Source organism: Panthera tigris, chromosome D3, assembly GCF_018350195.1.
Source record: "Panthera tigris isolate Pti1 chromosome D3, P.tigris_Pti1_mat1.1, whole genome shotgun sequence".
NCBI classification, from domain to species: Eukaryota; Metazoa; Chordata; class Mammalia; order Carnivora; family Felidae; genus Panthera; species Panthera tigris.
The window spans coordinates 68,246,011-68,266,265 of NC_056671.1; the positions used below are offsets into that span (position 1 = coordinate 68,246,011).

Consider the following 20,255-nt stretch of genomic DNA (forward strand, 5'->3'; position numbering starts at 1 on the left):
CAGACTGTGGGGAAAGGATTGTTCCCAGCACAGATGGAAACCCGAGGGCCACACGTGGCTTCTGTGGTTTTCCCCAGACACGGCGGAGCCAAGGCTGGAAGCCGGATTTCCAAACCTCGACTCGGGGCTCAGTCCAGAGCCCTCCCAGGCTTTCCCCTCTCACGGGCCTCAGCTTCCCTGTTCCTCGTGGCCTCCGGCTCAGCCTTTGGCCTTTGCTTCTGCATATCTAGCCCTGCTTCCGCCACACGCTGCCAGCCCGCAGTCCCTGCCCCCACTGGCTTTGGCCAAGGCCTGGGATCCTCTGGATTTGGATTTAGATTTCAGTGGCTCAGCAGTGGTGCAGGCTGCCCTGGGCCCTTAGGACCCCGCAACGGGCCTCAAGTCCATGAGGCAGGAGAGCGTAGTGGTTGAGGGTACACATTCTGAGGTCAAACTACCTAAATTCAAACTCAGGCTCTGCCTCTTGCAAGCTGTGTGGCCTCAGACAAGTACTTACCTTCTCTGTGGCTCGTGACCTCTCTGTAAAATGAGGCTGGCAATAGTCCCTCCCTCTTAGGGTTAAGTGAAAGTCATGCCTGGCACAAGGTCAGTGCTTCATACATGTTACCTTGTGTTTATTACTTTTACTCTATGTTCTCAATTATCTCAGTTCCTGTCCCGTCCTTCAGGGCTGCTCTGGGCAGGGCTCAGAAGGGCTGCACTGGGTTTAATGAATGTTCTGCCGGGGTCAGCTTGAAACTCTTAGTAGTTTTTGAACAAGAGGCCCACATTTTCATTCTGCACTTGGTCCCACCAATTATGAGGTCTGTCCTGCCTCTAGGACCAGAGTGTCAGGGACCCCTGTGCTACTCTGTGCTTCCTTTCCTTCATGACTCTTGTCCCTGGTTGTAGCCAGTTACCTTATTTCTGTAATTAATGGATTAGTGTCTGTCTCTCCAAATGGATCCTAAGTTGCATGAGGGCATAGCCCTGTGCCAGGGTCATCGCTGTGTCCCCAGGGCCTGGCACATTGTGGGGCTCACTGGAGGCATGCATGAATCAATGCCCAGCATCCCCCCCACCCCTGCTGCCCCCATTTCCCAAGGGAGATTTGGAGAGGGTCTGCCCCATCCTGAGGAAGTGGTTGCTCTTAAGGCCATACAAGAAGAACGCACAAGGCCATTCAGTGGCGTGGATGAGGGTATCAGGCTGTAATCACATTAGGAGTCTGAAGAGGGGGCCTCTGGGGAGCTGAAGAAGGCTGTTTGGAGCCCAGATAGGATTAGGAAAGGCGTTGAGATACTCCTGAGGGACAGTTGAACAGCTTTGGTCAATCCACAGCCCCTGCTCCCCTCAGAATGTTCCAGGAGCTCTGTGGCCTTGAGCAAGCCCACTGACACACCTCCGATTAACCTCCAGGCAGAGCGGAATCTCAGGACATGTTTAATTAATGAAGCAATACATGAATCAGCCTTGCCTCTCATCAGTCGTTTGTACGTGCGCCCTGTTAACTGGAAAAGTCTTTCCTCTGCCTTCAGGGCACAGAGGTACCATTCAGATTAGCCCCTCTCCTTTCCACTCCAGAGCATTCCCTTGGCCAGGTAAACCTTTGGATTCCAAAGCTTTTCGATCCGTGCAGTGAAATACCGAACTTCTTACACAAACCTCGGCCTCAGCCAGCAGAGACCTCAGTCTTGGATTGTTTTCTACCCGGCCCTGAGCACAGGGAGAGCCCCACAGGCTGTTGGAGCAGGAGAGCCAAAAACTCTCCTGGCCGTCCAAGGCCACGGGGGGTGTTCCTGAAGCGTGCGGGCACTCCCCTCCAGGGACTGTCCGGGGAGCCCAGTGTGGGGAGCAGGCCTGGTGCTCAGCGAGCCAGCCGGTAATGCGCTGCTCTCATTGCCATGATGGGAATGGCGGCCTGGCAATTACAGGGACATCAGGTGGGGCAGTTCCCCGGCTATCCAGACAGCAAGAAGACCTCAGATGAGTAACCGTAACATCCGGCCGGCCATGTAGCGTTTCAGGCAGGACCTTAGAGTAGAGACACAGATCAGAGTTCCGGTACAGGCTTCGTCACTAACTAGCTGGACAGCCCGAAGGCAAAAGGCAACCTCTCTGAACCTTGGCTTTCTCATCTGTGAAAGCATCGCGCTGTCACTCTGTAATCCTCACAGCCGCCCCTGAGGGTGGCGGCTGACATGGCTGGGAACGGACACAGAGCCACACAGCCGTGAGTGACCCAGCCAGGCTCTGAGCTGGCTGCAGTCTCCCAGATACGCCTGCCGAGGAGGGTCCTGCAGAACAGACCCGGCAGATTTACATCATCTCATCCAGCCCCTTGGGCACGGTAGGTGCTCAGTTAATAGAGGCCACCATGATGCTGGTCCCTTTGCTAAGCCAGTGGCATTTCCCTCCGTTGGCTCCCTGAAGAGGGAAGTAAGTTCCCCTACAGTTTTCCTTAGGAGGCATCCCAGTCTTTTGCAAATGGGGGTGGGCGTGTGTGTGTGTGTGTGTGTGTGTGGCCATGACCTTGATTTCCAGGCCCCACATGCCTGCGCTAAGCCAAGCGGCCCCAGAGCTGCAGAGCCCTGTGCCTGCGCCTGTCGGCCTCACCTCCACTCTCGTGTTGCCCCTGTGGCTGGGGCGCGGAAGGTGGGACCCCGGACAGGGCGTGTGTAGGTGGGCAGGAATGGGGGCGCCTAAGCGAGTAATAAGCAGTCATCACTTTTCCTGAAGGCAAGAAATATGAGCCCATGCATAGTTTTAAAACCACTTGCCCTAGGAATTTTGCTTTCAGAAATTTTTAAGCAGACCTACAAATTATGTGGTAAAGTGTCCGACATGGAGAGAACCATAATAAGTCAGTGGCCCTCGGAATATCTAGTTGGGAACAATTATGAAATAAAAAATGAACAGAGAGACGTTTGTCTGCATTTGGACTGCTGCTAGAATCATTCTTTAAAACAAAATCTGAAGTCTTTCTCCCTACACCCACCTCCGAAAATGCAGCTGTGGTGTGGAGAACTTTTTTTATTTTTGTGTTTTTGTTTTTTTTTTTTTTTAATAAAAGAGTGCAGTCTTAAGAGTGAAACAAGACGCCTGATTTCAGAACCCCAAGAAGGAAGAATAAACTAAATGAGTGGTGGAAGAAGCATCCTGATAATTTCCATTCTCCAAAAAAAAAAAAAAAGGCATTATTTCCCAGCAGCAGGTGTTACCAGTAACACAAATGGAATATTAATCTTCTCTCCTAAGCCATTCCTCTCCCCACTACCACGACCACCGGAGAAACTTGCCCAGAGACATTAGAACATAACAAGCAGAGAGGGAGGTGGATTTTTGCCCCTTTTTTCGCTTGCAGAGCAAAAAAAAAAAAAAAAATGCACGTCTCCTGTGTTTCCAAAACCTGGATCCACACGTCCGTGTATCCGGGACCAAATACTTCCCTGCCTGGCCCCTAGGAGCCAAAGGAGCTCATCCCCAGCCAGGCCAAACCTAAACCCACAGGTTTTGGGGTGAGCAGTGAGCTGGCCCCTACCGGAAGGTATCGACGAAACCCAGGGCCAACAAACACAGAAGAGAGAGGAGCTGGTTTGGGCCAGCCCAGCCAGCAACCGCTGACAAATATTTGTGAATGGCCAGAGCAGGGAAGCTTGGGTCTCCATTGTTGAGGGCCAAGGCCCAGCCCCTAGTCTTTTCCAGTGGCGAGGGCTCTCTCAGCCCTTTCCCAGGCCAAGGACGTGGGCCTCACGTGGCCATCGCCACAGCAGATATCAGTGATAACTCGGCCCTTCTCTCCTTTGCTGGATCTTAGGGCAAAGGGGACGGACAGGAGGTGGGCAATGGGTGCTGGGCTAGCTGTCAGCCTGGGCACACTCCTGAGGGTGTGGGGAATTTCACCTCCCTGAGCCTCAGTTGGCTGATCTGTAAAATGGGAAGAGAGCCTCTCGACCAGCCTGCACACAGACACTGGTCCCAGCAGTCGGTGGCCCCGAGAACTAATGGGAGCCTTGAACAGGAAGGAGGAAAAAAAGATACAAAAAGCCTTCATGCCCATTGCCTCCAATGGCATCTGGCCTCTTTCTTGCCCTCCACGCCCCCCAGGGGCCCCCAGCCAATCTCCTTTGCCATCCAACCCCATATCAGCAGCCTTCTTTCTTTTGACTCCATTGGTCTTGCCTGCCCAGTAGGAGGGGCCCCTTACGGGTGGACTCGCAGGCCTCCCCTCCTGTCCACAGACAGCACTCTGTGTGCAAAGGAGCTGCTACCCAGGCAGAGCGAGTCTGAGAACACCCACTAAATGCCCGACAACCTCGATATTCTTGGTCACTGCTCTGCTGGCAGAGCTGGCTCCAAGGAGTGGCAAACTAAAATGACTTGGAATTCCAGGCCCCCCAAAATTTCCGGCAAGAACAGGAGAGTCTCAGCAAGACCTGGCTAATTTCTTTCTGAGCCCTTGACCACCAGCCATGTAAAAATTAGCTCCTTTCTCCTCCAGGTGGAGGATTTGATTTGATTTGTTTTGTTTTGATTTGATTTGATGTGTTTTGTTTTGTTTGGGGCTGGGGGGGTTGGTAAGGAGGATGTTGGGCATAGAGAGGGAGATCCCTGATAATGGCAAGTAGGAAGCCAGACAGTTTCAAGACAGATGCTGGGAAGGACTTGGTCAACCATCCTTTGGGGGCATTCCTTGGGCCATAGCTGCAGGCACCACAATTTTTCTAAATAAGGATGGGAAAAGTCGTGAGAATTAAGCATTATCTGCCAGGGAATTTCCAAGGTTCTTCTCTGGGCTTAAAAATTACTCATACTCAGAGAACAAAGAGGGTAGAAGGAGAAAGGGTGAATTCTTTGCAAGTAATTGAAAAATAAAAGTAGGGGGGATTCACAAAATGTCACAGGCGTGTGGTTCCCTGAGGAGTTGGGAGGGCCTTGGAATTTCTCCCAGTGGCTCTCCCAGTGTAGGTCAGTCCGTGATTCTCAGGTGAGGGCCGCGGGCTTCTGAGCTGACTTGTGTCTCAGGCATCTGGATTTAGGTCTGGGCAGTCTGAAGGCCAATGGGTGATCCCTGGGAAGAACTGACTCAGTGACTCACTTTGCGGATGGGGCCCCACGCTTCCCTGGGCACCTGTGCTCTCTACCCCTGCTCTGCTGTGAATGCAAACTGACAGTCTTCCAGGACTTAAGGCACTGGTCCATTGATGATTACTGTTTTTTAGAATGAGTCCATTCTGGAGGGGGGGCACCTGGGTGGCCCAGCCAGTTAAGCGGCAGACTTCGGCTCAGGTCATGATCTTGCAGTCCCGTCGGATGGAGCCCTGCACTGGGCTCTGTGCTGACAGTGCAAAGCCTGCTTGGGATTCTCTGTCTCCCCCCTCTCTCAGCCCCTCCTCCACTCACGCTTTCTCCCTCTCTCAAAATAAATAAATAAACTTTAGAAAAATTAAAATTAGGGGTGCCTGGGTGGCTCACTTGGTTGAGCGTCCGACTTTGGCTCAGGTCGTGATCTCACCGTTCTTGGGTTCAAGCTCCGCATCGGGCTCTGTGCTGACAGCTCGGAGCCTGGAGCCCATTTCGGATTCTGTATCTCCCTTCTCTCTGCCCCTCCCCTGCTTGCTCTCCGTCTCTCAAAAATGAAAAAACATTTTTAAAAGTTTTTTAATTGAAATTAAAGAAAAGAAATGAAAAATTAAAACAAACAAAAAAAAAGAATGAGGCCATTGGGGAGTAAAACTAGAGGCTTAGGTGTGCTGGTAGAGGTGAGGGGTGTTAGAGGAGAAGCCTTTTGCACCCACGTATCGGGGCAGCACGGCTTTTTGTACCCAGTATGTACTTCAGACCCAGTGATGAAAAATACCAGGCAGGCCTCATGAGAAGGGCCCAGGGCACACCCGGTCAGCCGGCCTCAGTTCAATGTACCAGGCTTGTACAGATGTTTCTACAATGACTCTTAAATTATTAAAATAAATACACACAACTAGAACCCCTGAACATCCTATATAAAAATGGACATAAGAGGACTCCAGAAGGTGGAAAGCAGGCAGACTGGCTGGGCACCATGGCACTCGGGCCACGACACGGTGGTAACTTACCAGAGTTTTCTTCCTGGCCTCACAGATCCCAGACTTGGAGGTAAAGAAGTTGGCAACCCAGAAATGCCAGTAGGCCCAGGCAGACCGGAAATCCCCAACAAAAGCCTGCCCTCTCTCGCCAAAGGACCAGGAAAGGGGCAACCTTACAAGGCAGGAAACTCCTGGACAGTAATGCTCTACTCTAGGCAAACCTCCCAGGAAAAATGTGGGCTCCAGCCTGACCCACACAAGCAGAGGTCAGTGGGCCTGACCCACACGAGCACAGTCACCAGGCTGAGGAGGCGCCCAAATCCTCCACCAGGGTGGGGTCAGAGAGGCCGAGTGAGGAGTTAGGACTCGTCCCTGTGGGGCACTGAGCACCCCTTCCTCTGTGTCAGTGGGGGCCACATGGGGGCCTTGAGTCCCACCCCCATCCACCAGGTACAAGGCTCCACGCCCCCCCTCCACCATGGTGTCAGTGGAGGCCACGTGGAGAGTAGCAATACGCACCCTTCCCCTCCCCGCCAGGGAGGCATCGGTGTGAGGGGCCCGAACTCCCAACCCTGCACCGCAGTAAAGCGGGCCTCCCTTGGGGTGTCACAGAAGGCCCAGTAGGGAACCCGACCTGTACTCCCCACTCGGTAGTAACAGGGCACGGCAACCCTTTCCACTATTGGAAGCAAGGTCAGAGGAAGCCAGCTAAAACAGTTCTCCATGAGCCCAGAGGCTCGTAACACAATACTGAAGATGTCCAGGTTTCAACCGGAAATCTCAGAAAGATCTCAACTGAGTAAAGAAAGACAATGAGACACCAATACCAAGATGACAGAAGTGTTAGAATTCTCTGACAAAAGATTTTAAAGCAGCCAGCATGAAAATGCTTCAAAAGAACATGCTTGAAACAAATGAAAAATCACATCTTGGCAAAGAAATAGAAGCTATAACAAAGAACCAAATGAAACGTAATAGTTAAATTAAAAACTCAATGCGTGGGTTCAACAGCAGAATGGAGGGACAAGGGAAAGAACCAGTGTACTGGAAGATAGAATAAAAATGATCCATGGGGCGCCTGGGTGGCTCAATCAGTTAAGCATCCGACTTCAGCTCAGGTCATGATCTCACAGTTCGTGGGTTTGAGCCCCGCATCAGGCTCTGGGCTGATAGCTCAGAGCCTGGAGCCTGCTTCAGATTCTGTGTCTCTCTCTCTCTCTGCCCCTCTCCTGCTTGCACTCTCTCTCTCTCTCTCTCTCTCTCTCTCTCTCTCTCTCTCAAAAATAAATAAACATTTAAAAATTAAAAAAAAAAAAAAAAAAAAGATCTAATCTGAGCCACACAGAGAAAATAGACCAAAAAAAAAGTGAACTGAGCTTCTGGGACCTGGGGGTCCATAACAGCAAATCTAACATACATGTTCTCAGACTCTGTAATGTAGAGCAGAGAAAAAATGGGCCTGGAAAATTATCCACAGACGTAATGACTGAGAACAGTTTGTGTGTTGCTGGTGGGAGTGTAAAGTGATACAATCTCTCTGGAAAATAGTTCAATAGTTCTCTCTCTCTCTCTCTTTTTTTTTTTTGTAATGTTTATTTATTTTTGAAAGAGAGAGAGAGAGAGAGAGAGAGAGAGAGACAGCTTGAGTGGGGGAGGGGCAGAGAGAGAGGGAGACACAGAATCTGAAGCAGGCTCCAGGCTCCGAGCTGTCAGCACAGAGCCCGACGCGGGGCTCGAACTCACAGACCTCAAAATCATGACCTGAGCCAAAGTCGGACACTTAACCGACTGAGCCACCCAGGCACCCCTCAGTAGTTCTCTTTTTAAACCAAGTAGCTACCATACGACCTAGTAATGGCACCCCCAGGCACTTACCCCAGAGAAATGAAAACTTAACAAAAATCTGTGCACAAATGTCCATAGAAGCTTTGTGCACTGTAGCCAATAACTAGAACCCACCCAGAATGCCTTCTAGCGAGTACATGGTTAAACTCGCTAATACATCCACACTGTGGAACACTACTCAGCAGTAAGAAGGAACAAACTATGGATACGTGCAATGCCCTGGATGAATCTCCAGGGAATGATGCTGAGTGAAAAAAGCCAATCCCACCGGGTTACATACTGTAACGTATGTAACATTACCACCAAGTGAAATTAACAAGGTGCAGCAATTTACATGTACTAGAGGCTCCTGTAACAGATTGTAAATTATTCCATTTATATAACATTTTTGAGATGACAAATTGTAGAAATGAAGACTAGATTACTTACTGCTAGGGGCTCAAGAGGAGGTGGTGGAAGGGAAGTAGGTGTGGCTATAAAAGGGCAACAGGAAGTCATCCTTGCAGTGATGGGAATGTTCTGTATCTTGACTGTATCAATGTCAAAATCCTGATTGTGATCTTGTACCAGAGTTCTGCAAGATGTTACCATGGGAGGAAACTGGGTAGAAGATGCAAAAGATCTCTCTGTATTGTTTCTTACGAGTGCACGCGAATCTGTAATTATCTCACAGTAAAAAGTTTAGAAAAATAAATTCATGTTCTTTTAGAAAACACAAGTAAAAAAGAAAAATCCTCATCCCATCCCCCAGAGTTAACCACTGTTAGCATTTTGATGTGTTTCCTTCCTGATTTTTCTGGTTTTTTTTTTTTTAGTTTTTAAAAATTTATTTATTTTGAGAGAGGGAGAGTGTGCAAGAGGGAGAAAGAGAGCGCGGGGGTGGGACAGAGAGAGAAGGAGAGAATCCCAAGCAGGCTCCGTGGTGCCAACTCAGAGCCCAATGCGGGGATTGATCCCACACAGAACTGTGAGATCACGACCTGAGCCGAAGTCAAGAGTTGGACACTTAACTGCCCGAGCCACCCAGCCGCCTTTCCTTCCAGATTTTTCTGTGCATACAAATATTTGTCTTAAAAAGTAGCACCATGCTACACATAGGACAACACATGCTTTCTTCCATCAACCAGAGTGAAGTCTTAACACCAGGTTCTTAACATTCCACATTGTTTCTCACTGTTAAACACTGCCACGATGCACAAATTGTGCCTACATCCCTGTGCAAGGCTTTTGATTATTTCCTTTAGATAAATTGCCACCAAGTGGAATTAACAAGGTGCAGCAATTTACATGTACTAGAGGCTCTTGTAACAGATCGTCAAACTTCCCCCCCCCCCCAGAAACACCCTCATTTCTACTTCTAACATGCAATGTGTTGTCTTTACCATTTGTGTGGAAACAAAACACTATACACCTGTCTCCCACTTAATAACTTTAATTCCCCTTGAAAACCCTGCCAGGAGGGAAAGCTTTTCAATGGAAAAAAAAAATTGTTTTCGTTAATTTTAATGGAAAAATGATATGTTTAACCTCAGTCCAAGATGCCTCCAGATTTTCATGGGTACGAAATTATCAAGTGAACATTGAAACTGAGTTTATATAAGCAATAATAGTTTCAAAGTAAATCAGTGCCTTTTTTGGGTTCATGAAATTCAGTGCCGTGAAGGTCCGCTGTCCCCACCAAAGGGACAGGTCGCAGTTCTCCAGCTGCACATCCCATAAAGTCAGGGCGTGGAAAACACTGTGGGGTGAGCACAAGAGTGCTTCCAGAGATGGATCAAAATGTTTGGGGTTCACCTCCTGTGCACACCCCAGATTTGTTCCATTGTCATGTTCTCTGGCTTAGAAAATAGTGTGTCCGGTAAATCGGTGAGTCAAATGTCGCTTTTGGGTTAGTCAGCTCGGGCCCCCGTGACAAAATACCACAGACAGGGCAGCTCAACAACAGAATCTTTTTTTCTGAGAGCCCTAGAATCTGGAAGTCCAAGACTGAGGTGTCTTCTTGGTTTGTTTCTTCCGGGGCCTCTCCTCTTGCAGATGTCTGTCTTGCTGTATCTTCACACGGTCTTTCTTCTGTGTCTACGTCCCTGGTGTCTCTCTACGTATCTAGATTGCCTCTTATTATAAGGACACCAGTCCCATTGGATTGAGGCCCACCCTAACGGCCTAACGGATTAACTTAACCCCCTCTTTCAAGGCCCCTATCTTTAAATACAGTCCCATTCTTGGGTACTAGGGATTGAGTATTCAACATGTGAATTGAAGGGGTGGGGACACACCATTGAGTGCATAACAGTTTCTTATTGCATATTTTGTTTGTGAGCTTGGGGGTGAAAATGTCAATGTACCCCCCCCCCACACACACACACACGCACACAAAATTGTTGAACAAATGATACAACTTCACAAGAGCCATGATGGTAAAAATTGATTCACAGGATAGCTGTCACCAGATACAGGTCTATGTATGTATCTTCTCCGGAACGTGCGTGGACCGCATTGGGAGGAGTCCCAAAATGGTAACAGGTGCATCAAGAGCACAAGCTGGGTGGCTGGGGTCAGAGTCAGGAGGATTCACGATCTGCTCTGACGCATCGTGTGACTTTGGCTCCCCACGCGTGTGCTGATGTGTATTCTAATAAGGGCAGAAAATACGACTCGAACTCAGGGACTGACTTGACTCCTCTGTAATCGCAGGCCCCCCCGTCTGTCTCGTGCTGTGCTGTGTCCACAGGCCCTGCCGCGGAGTCGGGCACAGAGGAGGTGTCCAGTAAGGGGGTAGACAGAACGAATACATGAACAGCTCCGTGAACTGCTCGCCCAGCGTTTGGACACAGGGACCCTGAACAATCCTCCCAGTGACCCTCTCTGTCTTTCCTCTTCGGTTTGCAGACGGCAGCAGAGGCCTCCGGGAGGGAACAAGCCCCAACAGCATGGTGACCACCAGCCGGTCAGTGCCAAACACAACAGGGACCACCAGAAATCCTACCAGGGGGGCTCGGTGCCTCACCCCTCAGGGAGGCCCACTCATCACGGCTACAGCCAGAACCGGCGCTGGCACCACAGCAACATGAAGCACCCGCCAGGCGACAAGGGGGAGGCAGGCGCCCACCGCAATGCCAAAGAGACCGTGACCGTGGAGAGCCCCAAACTTGAGGATGCCCTGGGGGACACCGGGCACGGTGGCCTCGAGCCCCCCCGCAGCCCTGATGCCCCAGCCTCAGTGGCTTCCGAGAGGCTGCCCCCACCGCAGCCGGGGGGTCCAGAGGCCGAGACAAAGCGTAAAGACAGTATTATTCCCGAGCGCATCGGGGAGCGGCCCAAAATTACCCTGCTCCAGTCTTCCAAAGACAGGCTGCGGCGAAGGCTGAAAGAAAAGGTACCGGTAAATGAATTTTCATTGTTCTCTTGTACCAGGGAAGACATCGTGAGGTAGGCACTTTGGTAGGCGGGCTCGGGTTTGAGGCGGCCACCACTGCCTGGGGGACTGCTGGCCACCGGAGGACTGGCCCGTATGTGAACCCCCTCCAGCTCCTCACCTTCTGGTCCCCCAAGAGGCCGAGGTGGACATTGGGCACCAGCCCGCAGCCTGGGAGGGAAGGCGAGGAAGAAGCTTGTACCTGAGGGGGATGGGAAGCGTGCAGGGAAGGCTTGGTTCTTGCCTCCAGCATTTTCTGGGGTCCAACACTGCCCTGACGGTGCTAAAGGGCATTTGGGAAAGACAGGGAGCTTGTACGATAAGGACGGATGCTTCCCCCCAAGGTAAGCGCCAGCCAGCTGTGGTCCCCACCAGGGTCGAGAGCAAAGGTGAGTTGGGCAGAGTGCGAGCGGGTCTCGATTTTGCCATTCTCCTCCTTGATCCGCCAGCGGCCCAGGAAGCGTCTAAGGGACAAAACTGAAGGAGGCCCTCAACCCCAGCCTCATACAGGTGCCGACTGTGCTCCGACACCAGCCCTGAGAGGAAGGGCCTTTGTAACTGTTGCCCCCACCCCACCAGCCTCTCTTTCTTCACTGGATCCTGACCGTGGCCCCCAGAGCCTGGTTCGCTGATTCAAGGGGACGTGTCCCTGAGCCTCTAGCAAAGGGATAAGGCTATGTCAACGGCAGCATCGTGTCCACTGTGCTCACCCTGGCCCCCCTTCCCTGCCAGGGATGCAGGAAAGGTCACCTTGGAGAGGAACTGCTCCTGAGAAAGGCCGGCTGGCCCCCAGCCCTCCCCACAGAGTCCTCATTGTGGGGCTTCTTCGGAGCTCGAAGCTCTGGGCTTCTCTCTGGCCTCTCACTGCTGCTTTCTTTCCTCCCCCTTTTGCCTGAAAGGCCAAGCCCAGGTCCACACTCGGGCAGGACAAGGCAGGTCAGACCCCTTCCCCAGCCAATGCCTGAAGCTGCACCTGCGTCCTTCACAGCCCTGAGCTCCTGCCCCGCTGCCCCCGGTGGGGGAAGCAGCTGTGAGGTCCAGAGGGAGAACCTCCCTCATTTCCTTCCTTCTCAAAGGTGGGAGCCTGGAGACCAGGCCAGTGGCATGTAGTGAGCAGCGTGGTGACAGTGCGTAGGGTCCTCCTAAAGACCCGCTGAGACACATTCCTCAAAGCCTGGCCACAGAGAGGGGATTACTCACTAAATTCCCTCCAGTCCTACTAAATGTAGCTGGTGCTTTAGGGTCCAGCAAACAACCTGCTGCTCCTCACTCTGCCTTTGACTGTCTGGGTGGCCTTGGACAAGTCCCCTAACCTCTCTGAGCCCCAGTTGACTCATCTGTAAAATGAGAGCGATACCGCACGCCTTGCAGACAGGCTATGGAGATTAAGTGCCATGGCATGCGTAAAGACCTCCTGGGTGGTTCTTATTTTATATACTGCCCGGGGGCCCAAATGGTGGGGCAGTGGGGTGGATAAGGAAGGGATTAGAACGGGTAAGATAGGTCCATAGCACCCATACATGGGTTTCGAGCCCTCCCCTTAGGTGAGGCCTCCCGGATTCCCAGAGCAGCAGGACATTGGCTAAGGCCATAAGTAGGGCTCAGGGGAAGCTCGACATCATCCAGCTGCCACATCTTCCCAGGAAGTAGACTGAGGCCCAGAGAGTGAAACCACTGCCCACAGCCATACAGCTAGAGGCAGAAAGCAGGTTCGAGAACTCTGGTCTGTGCCTCCCGGCCTAGAGCTCTCCTTGTTGGGAATAGGAGGGCAAGCGTGGGACCCCACTTTCTGTCCCTGACGCTGCCCTTCTTCCCTGATCTCCCATCCCAGTAGGTAGGGCAGTCACATTCTTGGCCACCCATCCATTGTATTTGAGTAAATACTTTTGAGACTATCAGATCTGTCCAGGCCTGGTCTACGTGCAGTGAACCTTCTTAAAGGTGTAGAGTTAGCTGCTGTCTGAAATTTCCTTCTTAGAAGTGCCCATCCATTTAGTGGCACACTGGAGGGCTCCCCGGGGTATAGCGTTTGTTACAGAAGGCCAGCACAGTCTCCACAGGACATAAAACCAGGGCCGTGTTTATCCAGATCTGGGAGCCTGGAAAGCAAGGTGGCCATTCCGTGGGCACCTTTTACCAATATAGCAGGCATTTTGAATACTTTCCTCCTTCCTGCCCTCGTTTTCTCTTTGACCCAGTTTTTTGTTTTGTTACCTTATTTCATCTTTTACAAGCCCCATCGGGTCATTCCTAGCTTGAGACCTTCGATGGGCACGTACACAAACAGAACCGATATATGTGGGAATCCTGGGCAAGAGCTAGAACTTGCAAGAAAGATCAGCCCCTAAGAGCCAAGAAAAAGGTCAGCAGAGGGCCTTGGTGGTTGGGGGTCCTAGGTGGAGGTCAGCATTCCCAGAGGGACCAGACCTCAGGTTCATGAAGGTAGGGCTGGGTCCTTGCTGGGGGCAGCAGGCCTCCCTCCACTGGCCACCCCCAGTGGTATCCTCGGCTCCACTCAGGCACGACTCAGTTTGTCTCCCACGCCCCCAGGACGAAGTGGCCGTGGAGACCACCAACCCTCAGCAGAACAAGATGGACAAGTTGATTGAGATCCTCAACAGCATGCGGAACAACAGCAGTGACGTGGATGCCAAGCTCACCACCTTCATGGAGGAGGCCCAGAACTCGACCAACTCCGAGGAGATGCTGGGAGAGATCGTCCGGACCATCTACCAGAAGGCCGTGTCCGACCGCAGCTTCGCCTTTACGGCCGCAAAGCTCTGCGACAAGATGGCACTCTTCATGGTGGAGGGGACCAAGTTCCGGAGCCTGCTCCTCAACATGCTTCAGGTAACCGGACACCGACAGCTGAGCCTCCCCTCCCCCGCCCCGCCGCGCCCGCCAGTGGGTTATTACTAGAGAGAAGGCTGCAGATTCTGACCACAGTTGAACTTTTCCCAAGTTCCACCCTTGCCCGATTAATTATAGAAAATAAAAAGGCACTTGAGGGGCACGGGATGAGTGGCCAGATTTGCGTGTGTTTGTGTGAGTGATCCATGGTTACAATGGGCCAATATAATTTTATAGGTGTTTCGTGTTTAACCAGCCTTTCCCTCTTTCTATTTCCACGATAAGAGAGTTGATGCTTGCTCTTCACCAGTCTCTGTGCTTTGACCTCTCTGCGTCCGAGCATACGTGAACCGGGTGTAGACTTCACCTTTCCTCCTCCCGCCCCGGACCACCACCCCCAGGCCCTGGAGGTGGTGTGGCTGGAGCTGAGCAGAAGGTGCAAAGGCTTTGAGCAGGAAAGGTGTGATCTTCTTGCCGATACACTGGGCTTCCTGAAACCACTCTTAGGGCAAAGGGGAAGTGTGGCGACCTAAGACTCTCTTGTTCCTCGGTGCCTTCCCGCTCAAAATCCCTCCTCCCCCCCCCTTTTCACTTCTTCCTCCATGGGTTCCCCGCATCCAGTGCTGGTTTCGTGACCGCGAGCATGTAGTGTCGGTATGGGTGTGGGTGCGCAGACTAAGGCCAGCGCCGTTCCGTCCCACGAGCCAGAGGCCGATCCCTGCCCTTCTGTCACAGGTGGTAGCAGGTAAATTGGTGGCATCAGAGGAGAGGTAGCTGGTGGCCCGGCATGGCCACCATGGCTGGGGCCTCTTGGCTGGAGAAAAGTCTTCTGTAGTGTGACTTTGTACCTTAGGCTAGTTGAGATGTGAATTGAGTTTCCAGCCCAGGTGAGGTGAGACTAGAGCCTGGCGGTTCGGAAAGCAGGGGTGCAGAGCGGGCAGAGACCACCTGCGGGTCTGTCTGAACAAGGGCGACCGTGTGACAAGTCATCCAAACTGCAACCGTCCTGAGAGTCGCGAGGGCTCCGTTTGTAATTACGCCCAGACACCAGGCGTAAACCAAGGCATGTGGTTGCCTTGGTCTTAACCACCTGGTTCGAAGTCTAAGGTCTCTTCCTAAAAAACAGGGAGGAGGGAGCCCCCGCCCCCCCACATGCTGCCCACATGGCTCCATCCCCGCCCTCCTCCCCTCTTCCTGGGGAGAGCCTGCTCACTGCAACCCGAGCCCTCGCTGGCCAGCCTGGCCTGCTTCTTTCCAGCTCCGGGCCCCGATCAGGTTCCCATTCCTGGATCGCCCACACTCCCCTGGTGACGAATTCCCGCATTACCTGAGGGATTTGCACATCGGGCATGTTCCTCACGGGCCGGAATGTCCTGGGAGAGTGTGGAGGGTGACGGCCGGGAGCGGCCTGCCTGCCACGTCCTGCCAAGCATGGGGGAGTCAGGGCCGGGATCGGCCATTCGCCTTGGATTTAGATCTTTTTCCGAGAAGGGCCAGGATAGGACAAGACTTCTAGACAACGGCTGCCAGCTCCAAGTAACCCAGCCAGAACCAGTGGCGGACAGACATACAGGGCGTGCGGACAAGACGCACCCAGCTGGGAAGGGCAGCTGGCCGCAGGGGCCGCCCAGGATCCTGCCCGGGTCAGGCATTTCTTCCAATGACCTGTGGTTAGAGCAGCCTTGCCCACGGTGACCGGCAGGGCATCAATCCTGGGAAATGCTCAACCACAGAAGGGGCTCCGTGGCGCGCCCGCCTCTCCATCAGCCACAAAGTGGGCTGGCTCAGCACAGCAGGAAGGGAACCTGTTTGGCCGCACTGAACTCAACAGAGTCTCCTTTGCATCCCCCAGCTAATAACTTCTTCTGGAATTAGTATGCCGAGAGGCCTGGTTTGGCAAACACGAGCTCAGGGCAAGAACACTAACCTGAAAGCCGGGAAACAGGGCTTTCCGACCTGATTCAGGGGTCATTAGCTGGAACTGGACCTCTGCGGCTCCCGCTGGGACGTGTGTGGCTTGGCTGCTTGATGCCCATCAGGGGACCTTACGGTTTTGCGCTGCCGGCGATGAGGCGGGGGCCTCGAGGAGGGGCACGAGGGGCCCCTCGCAAGCCTCCTCCTCCCTCACTTTCCCTGGGCCCTTCCACTGCAGGAAACAGTCCCGGGTGCCCCTGGTCCTCAGAAACCTGCCCACCCCCTAGTGTGCCTCAAGGACAGGTACGTCATGTGCTTTGGGAGACGGCCCTACTGATGCCATCTTGTTCCTGGAGCAGAGGAGGGCTCTCAGCCCCACATCTGCCACTTGCCTGGGTAGAGAACTTGTGGATTAGGTATTTAGAAACCTAAATGTCCCCCGTTGGCCCCCACTCACCCCGTCTTCCCCACCCGCAGCCCCAGCTTTTGCGTAAGCTAAGGAGAGAACCCCTCGAAGGGCTTGAGCCAGACGCTCACTTTCAAGGCCCTTCAGGCTCCCATGGAGGGCAGACTGGATGTGCGCGTGTGCGGCTGCCCCGAGCTCCTGACGGATCAACTCCCTGACTGCGAGGCCCAGAGGAAGCCACCTCCCCATGGGTCTGATTGGGCCTCCTCGGGCCCTGCTGCTTCTCCCAGCCGCTGAGGAGGGGACAGATTGAAGTCAGCTTTCCAGGCAGCATGATTGATTCATGGCCATTCATCACCCCAGACTCACAAGGTACAAGAAAAGAGGGAAGTAGGCATGGGTCATCAAACTCCACTTTCCTTCTTAAGGCCCACAGGGGTGTCTTTCTTTACTTGCCTTCATTTTCTGGCAAACCTGATTTGTATCCCCTGGCAGACAGCCCCAGCCCGGCCCCCCAGAGCTCTCCCCTTCCCTCTCTCCCTCTGTGGTTCACTCTCCACTCCCATCCTCTTACAGCTCACCGGGTCTCCAGCCAGCCCCCTTCCGTGGCCTCTGAGATGCCCCCCCGTCCCCGCTGTGGTCAGTTAGGCGGCTTCCTCCACGTCAGAGGCCCGGCTTAGTGATGCTGGCCGCAATGTGCCAAGGGTGTGAAGCGCCCTGTGAACTCAGCTCTCGGCATTGGCTTTGGGTGTGCTCCTTTTTGCTGCCCCAGGTTTCAGCAGCAGGAGCTGGCGGCATAGGGGGAGGGGCAGGCTCTGACGTAGTGGGTGCTGTGGCAGAGGTGAGAGAGCTGCCCCCCAAGCTGGGGTGCAGACCCCATGGAGCGTAACTGGGGCCAGGCGGAGGTCAAAGACCTTTCACCCTTCCCAGCCAGACTCAGCATCGTCAGCTCCAGGAACCCAGAACACTGCCCTCATGAGCCATGATGATGCCAGGGACCCTAGGGTTTCAGTAGACCCCCTGTCACCAGTCCCACAGCCCAGAAATGGTCCCCAATTTTTACATCAAAACCGAGTCTTTTTGCCTTAAACGTGGTCCTTTCCCTAATGTTCTTGTAAACAAAATTCTACTTATTATAATAACAGACATTTCTTAAATGCATCAGATCAGTGCCTCTCATCAGAGCAGCGCTTCTCAAACTTGAACGTGCTTTTGAATCACACGGGATTTCATTTAAATGCAGATTCTGGTTTGGTAGCTCTGAGTGCAGCCCGAGAGTTTGCAGATCCAACAAGTTCCTGGGTGCTGGTGGCCCAGAGACCTCACACTCTGAGTAGCAAGGCATTGTATCAGATGACTGATGGTTTGTCGGTGATGGCTCAGTGTCACAAATAGGCCAACTGAGGCACAGTCTTTTATCGGTGTGATCGAGGAGTGTGGGAATCTGGCCTGGCAATGGTGAGTTTCAGCCATCGGGTTTTCGTTAGGCCAGTGGTTCTCGGCCTAGCTGCCCGTGACAATCGTATGGAGAGGAGCTTGTAAGATACAGTGTTGCAGGCGTCCTACCCCAGACCGGGCGAATTCCATTCTTCAGGGACAGGCTGGCCTTCCTTTTGAAAGACAACTCCCCCGTGATTCTGCTGTGTAGCTGGCCGAGCACCGCTGTCAGGAAGACACTTCAGAGATGCCCTGACTGTGCCACTGTTGTCACTTACGAACCAGCTGGCCCTGCCTGTCATCCCGTGAGCCAGTCGAGAAATTTGTACCAGGTACTGGACTCTTTGCTGAGTAATGTGGAAAGACGCGGAGCTCAAGCTGGTGGGAGAACACCAAAGCAGGAGACGGGGCAGCTGAGACAGTCCCTTCACCTTGCCTGGCCTTGGGTTCACCTCTGGGCAGTGAGGAAGCTGTTCTGGATGATCCCAGGGGCCCTTTCTTATACTCCTCTCCCCCATTCTGGGGTTCCTCCTGGAGCACCTCCACACTAACCAAGTCATCCCGGTGGGAGCCCAGAGCTGCCTCTCCTCGCCACTGACCCTACTTCTCTCTGTCCTCAGATTGTCTCCCTACGTCCTTTTTCTTTTTCTTGGCCTCCGACGTTTGTCAGGGCAGTGATCGTATGTTCCAGGAGAAGGACCTCACTCTCAGCCCACGTTGTCGGGAGTGGGCCAGAGGCCGGGCCACCCAGTAAAAGCTGGGAAGTCGATTTGTTTCATTGCCCAGCCCGCCTCACTCCCCCTCTCCCACCCAGCCCCCGACTTCGTCTGTGCGGGGTTCCACACCCACTAGAGTGTGTGCGCGGATGCTTTCTGACTTCCGGGAGAATATGGGTTGCCCAGGACCCCTGGGTTATGGAAGTCACCAAAACTCGCCTTGATCGTCACCAGGGAATAGTGGAATGATAATAGGGCGGAGGGGTGGCGGGGGAGGCTCCAGCTTCACCCAGGGAAGAATGAGCATGCCTCTTTTATGGGACCTTTGGAATGAGAGGAATTGGAGGCCTGAGGCCCCTCCACCCGGCACTGCCCTGTCACCACCCCAAGCCTTCCACTTGGGCTCAGGGAGTGCTCCTTCTCCAAGATATGCCTGGGTAGTACAAGTTCAAGCCCTCCTCTGTTGAAATGTGTGTGCCCTGTTTAGCCAAGAGGTGTCTGCATCTGAGCTATGCAGAGCGAAGTATTATTAGAGCAGGCATCAGTGTGTCTGTAATTGACCCCAGCTCTCCCTAGCAACCGTTGCCAACAACACATCTAACAGAAGGATGCGATACCTTTTTTGAAAAAAAAAAAAAAAAAAAAAAAAAAAAAACAACTCATCCCAACTCAAGTCGTAAACACAGCGGGGCTGTTGTGAAAAAATGCCAACTCGGAATCTGGCATCTGACCAGATTTCAAAATAAATTGCTCTCCACCAGCACCTTCTATAAGATTGTCTTTTAAAAAGCTGGCCTCAAGCTAGAGAGCAGATAAACCCTTGTGTTTCAGGCGAGGTCACCAGTAAGCACTGTGTTTGGAGCTTTTGAAACACGGAAACTCCACTGAGTGGTGCCTGGGGGCTGCACAGGGCTTCTGCGGGGTCTCTGGGAGTGGTTTCAACTGTGGGTTTAGGCCCAGAAGATACACTCAAGACTGTCTGGTCTGGCTGCTCTATCAGTAAGTCAGAACATAATATGCGTCTTCAGGGTGAGTGACACATACACCCTATTCCTGCCCCGTTTCTCTCAAACTCTGCCCCCTGTCTTGGTCCTACATTTGCTGGCTTGGGGCCAGCACTGGCACTGGGCCATCCCTCTAACTCCACTCATCAGAGAGAACCTCCTTCTCTCCTGGTGATCTCAAGGTTTTGGGAAAATGAAACTTGTTCCTCTCCACTTGGAGCCTCAAGTTCCTAACTCCCATCTTTTACAGGGGGGGAGGGAGGAGAGGAGCTAACACTGATTCTTGGGGTTGTAACCAGTTCTAAATGTAAGCTGCTCAAGAGCAGAAGTCCTGGCTGAGTTAGCGTTGGTCCCCAGCTCCTGGCATCATGACTTGGACGTAGTAGGTGCTCGGGAAATGCTCGGAGGGGAAAGACGGAGCCCTCAGTATTAGGCCCCAGTGCTCCCTGGCGTATGATGAGCTTCTCCACTCCTGAGCACCTTGTGAGTGAATGCCAAGACTCTTTCCGAGCCGGGTTCCGGGGCAGGAATCTTTTCCCATGTTCACAGATGAGAAAAGTGTCTCGGGAAAGCTACGAGCTTTACCCAAAGTCATAGGGCTGAATGAGAGCCATCAGCCCGGCA

General features: G+C 52.9%; 1 protein-coding gene across 9 annotated transcripts in view; it reads left to right on the forward strand.

The window, feature by feature from the left end:
* CTIF (cap binding complex dependent translation initiation factor) overlaps positions 1 to 20,255 on the forward strand; it is a 293,230-nt gene that overhangs the window by 190,930 nt on the left and 82,045 nt on the right. For 8 of the 9 annotated variants that reach the window (XR_006209635.1, XR_006209636.1, XR_006209637.1 and 5 more), the window contains 2 exons: positions 10,779 to 11,271; positions 13,855 to 14,154. Coding sequence is in view for 6 of the 9 variants with exons in the window: in XM_042961324.1 (XP_042817258.1) it covers positions 10,779 to 11,271; positions 13,855 to 14,154 (793 nt within the window). In the remaining 3 variants the exon portion in view is untranslated. The remainder of the gene's footprint in view (positions 1 to 10,778; positions 11,272 to 13,854; positions 14,155 to 20,255) is intronic. The other variant, XM_042961322.1, reaches the window with a different exon arrangement.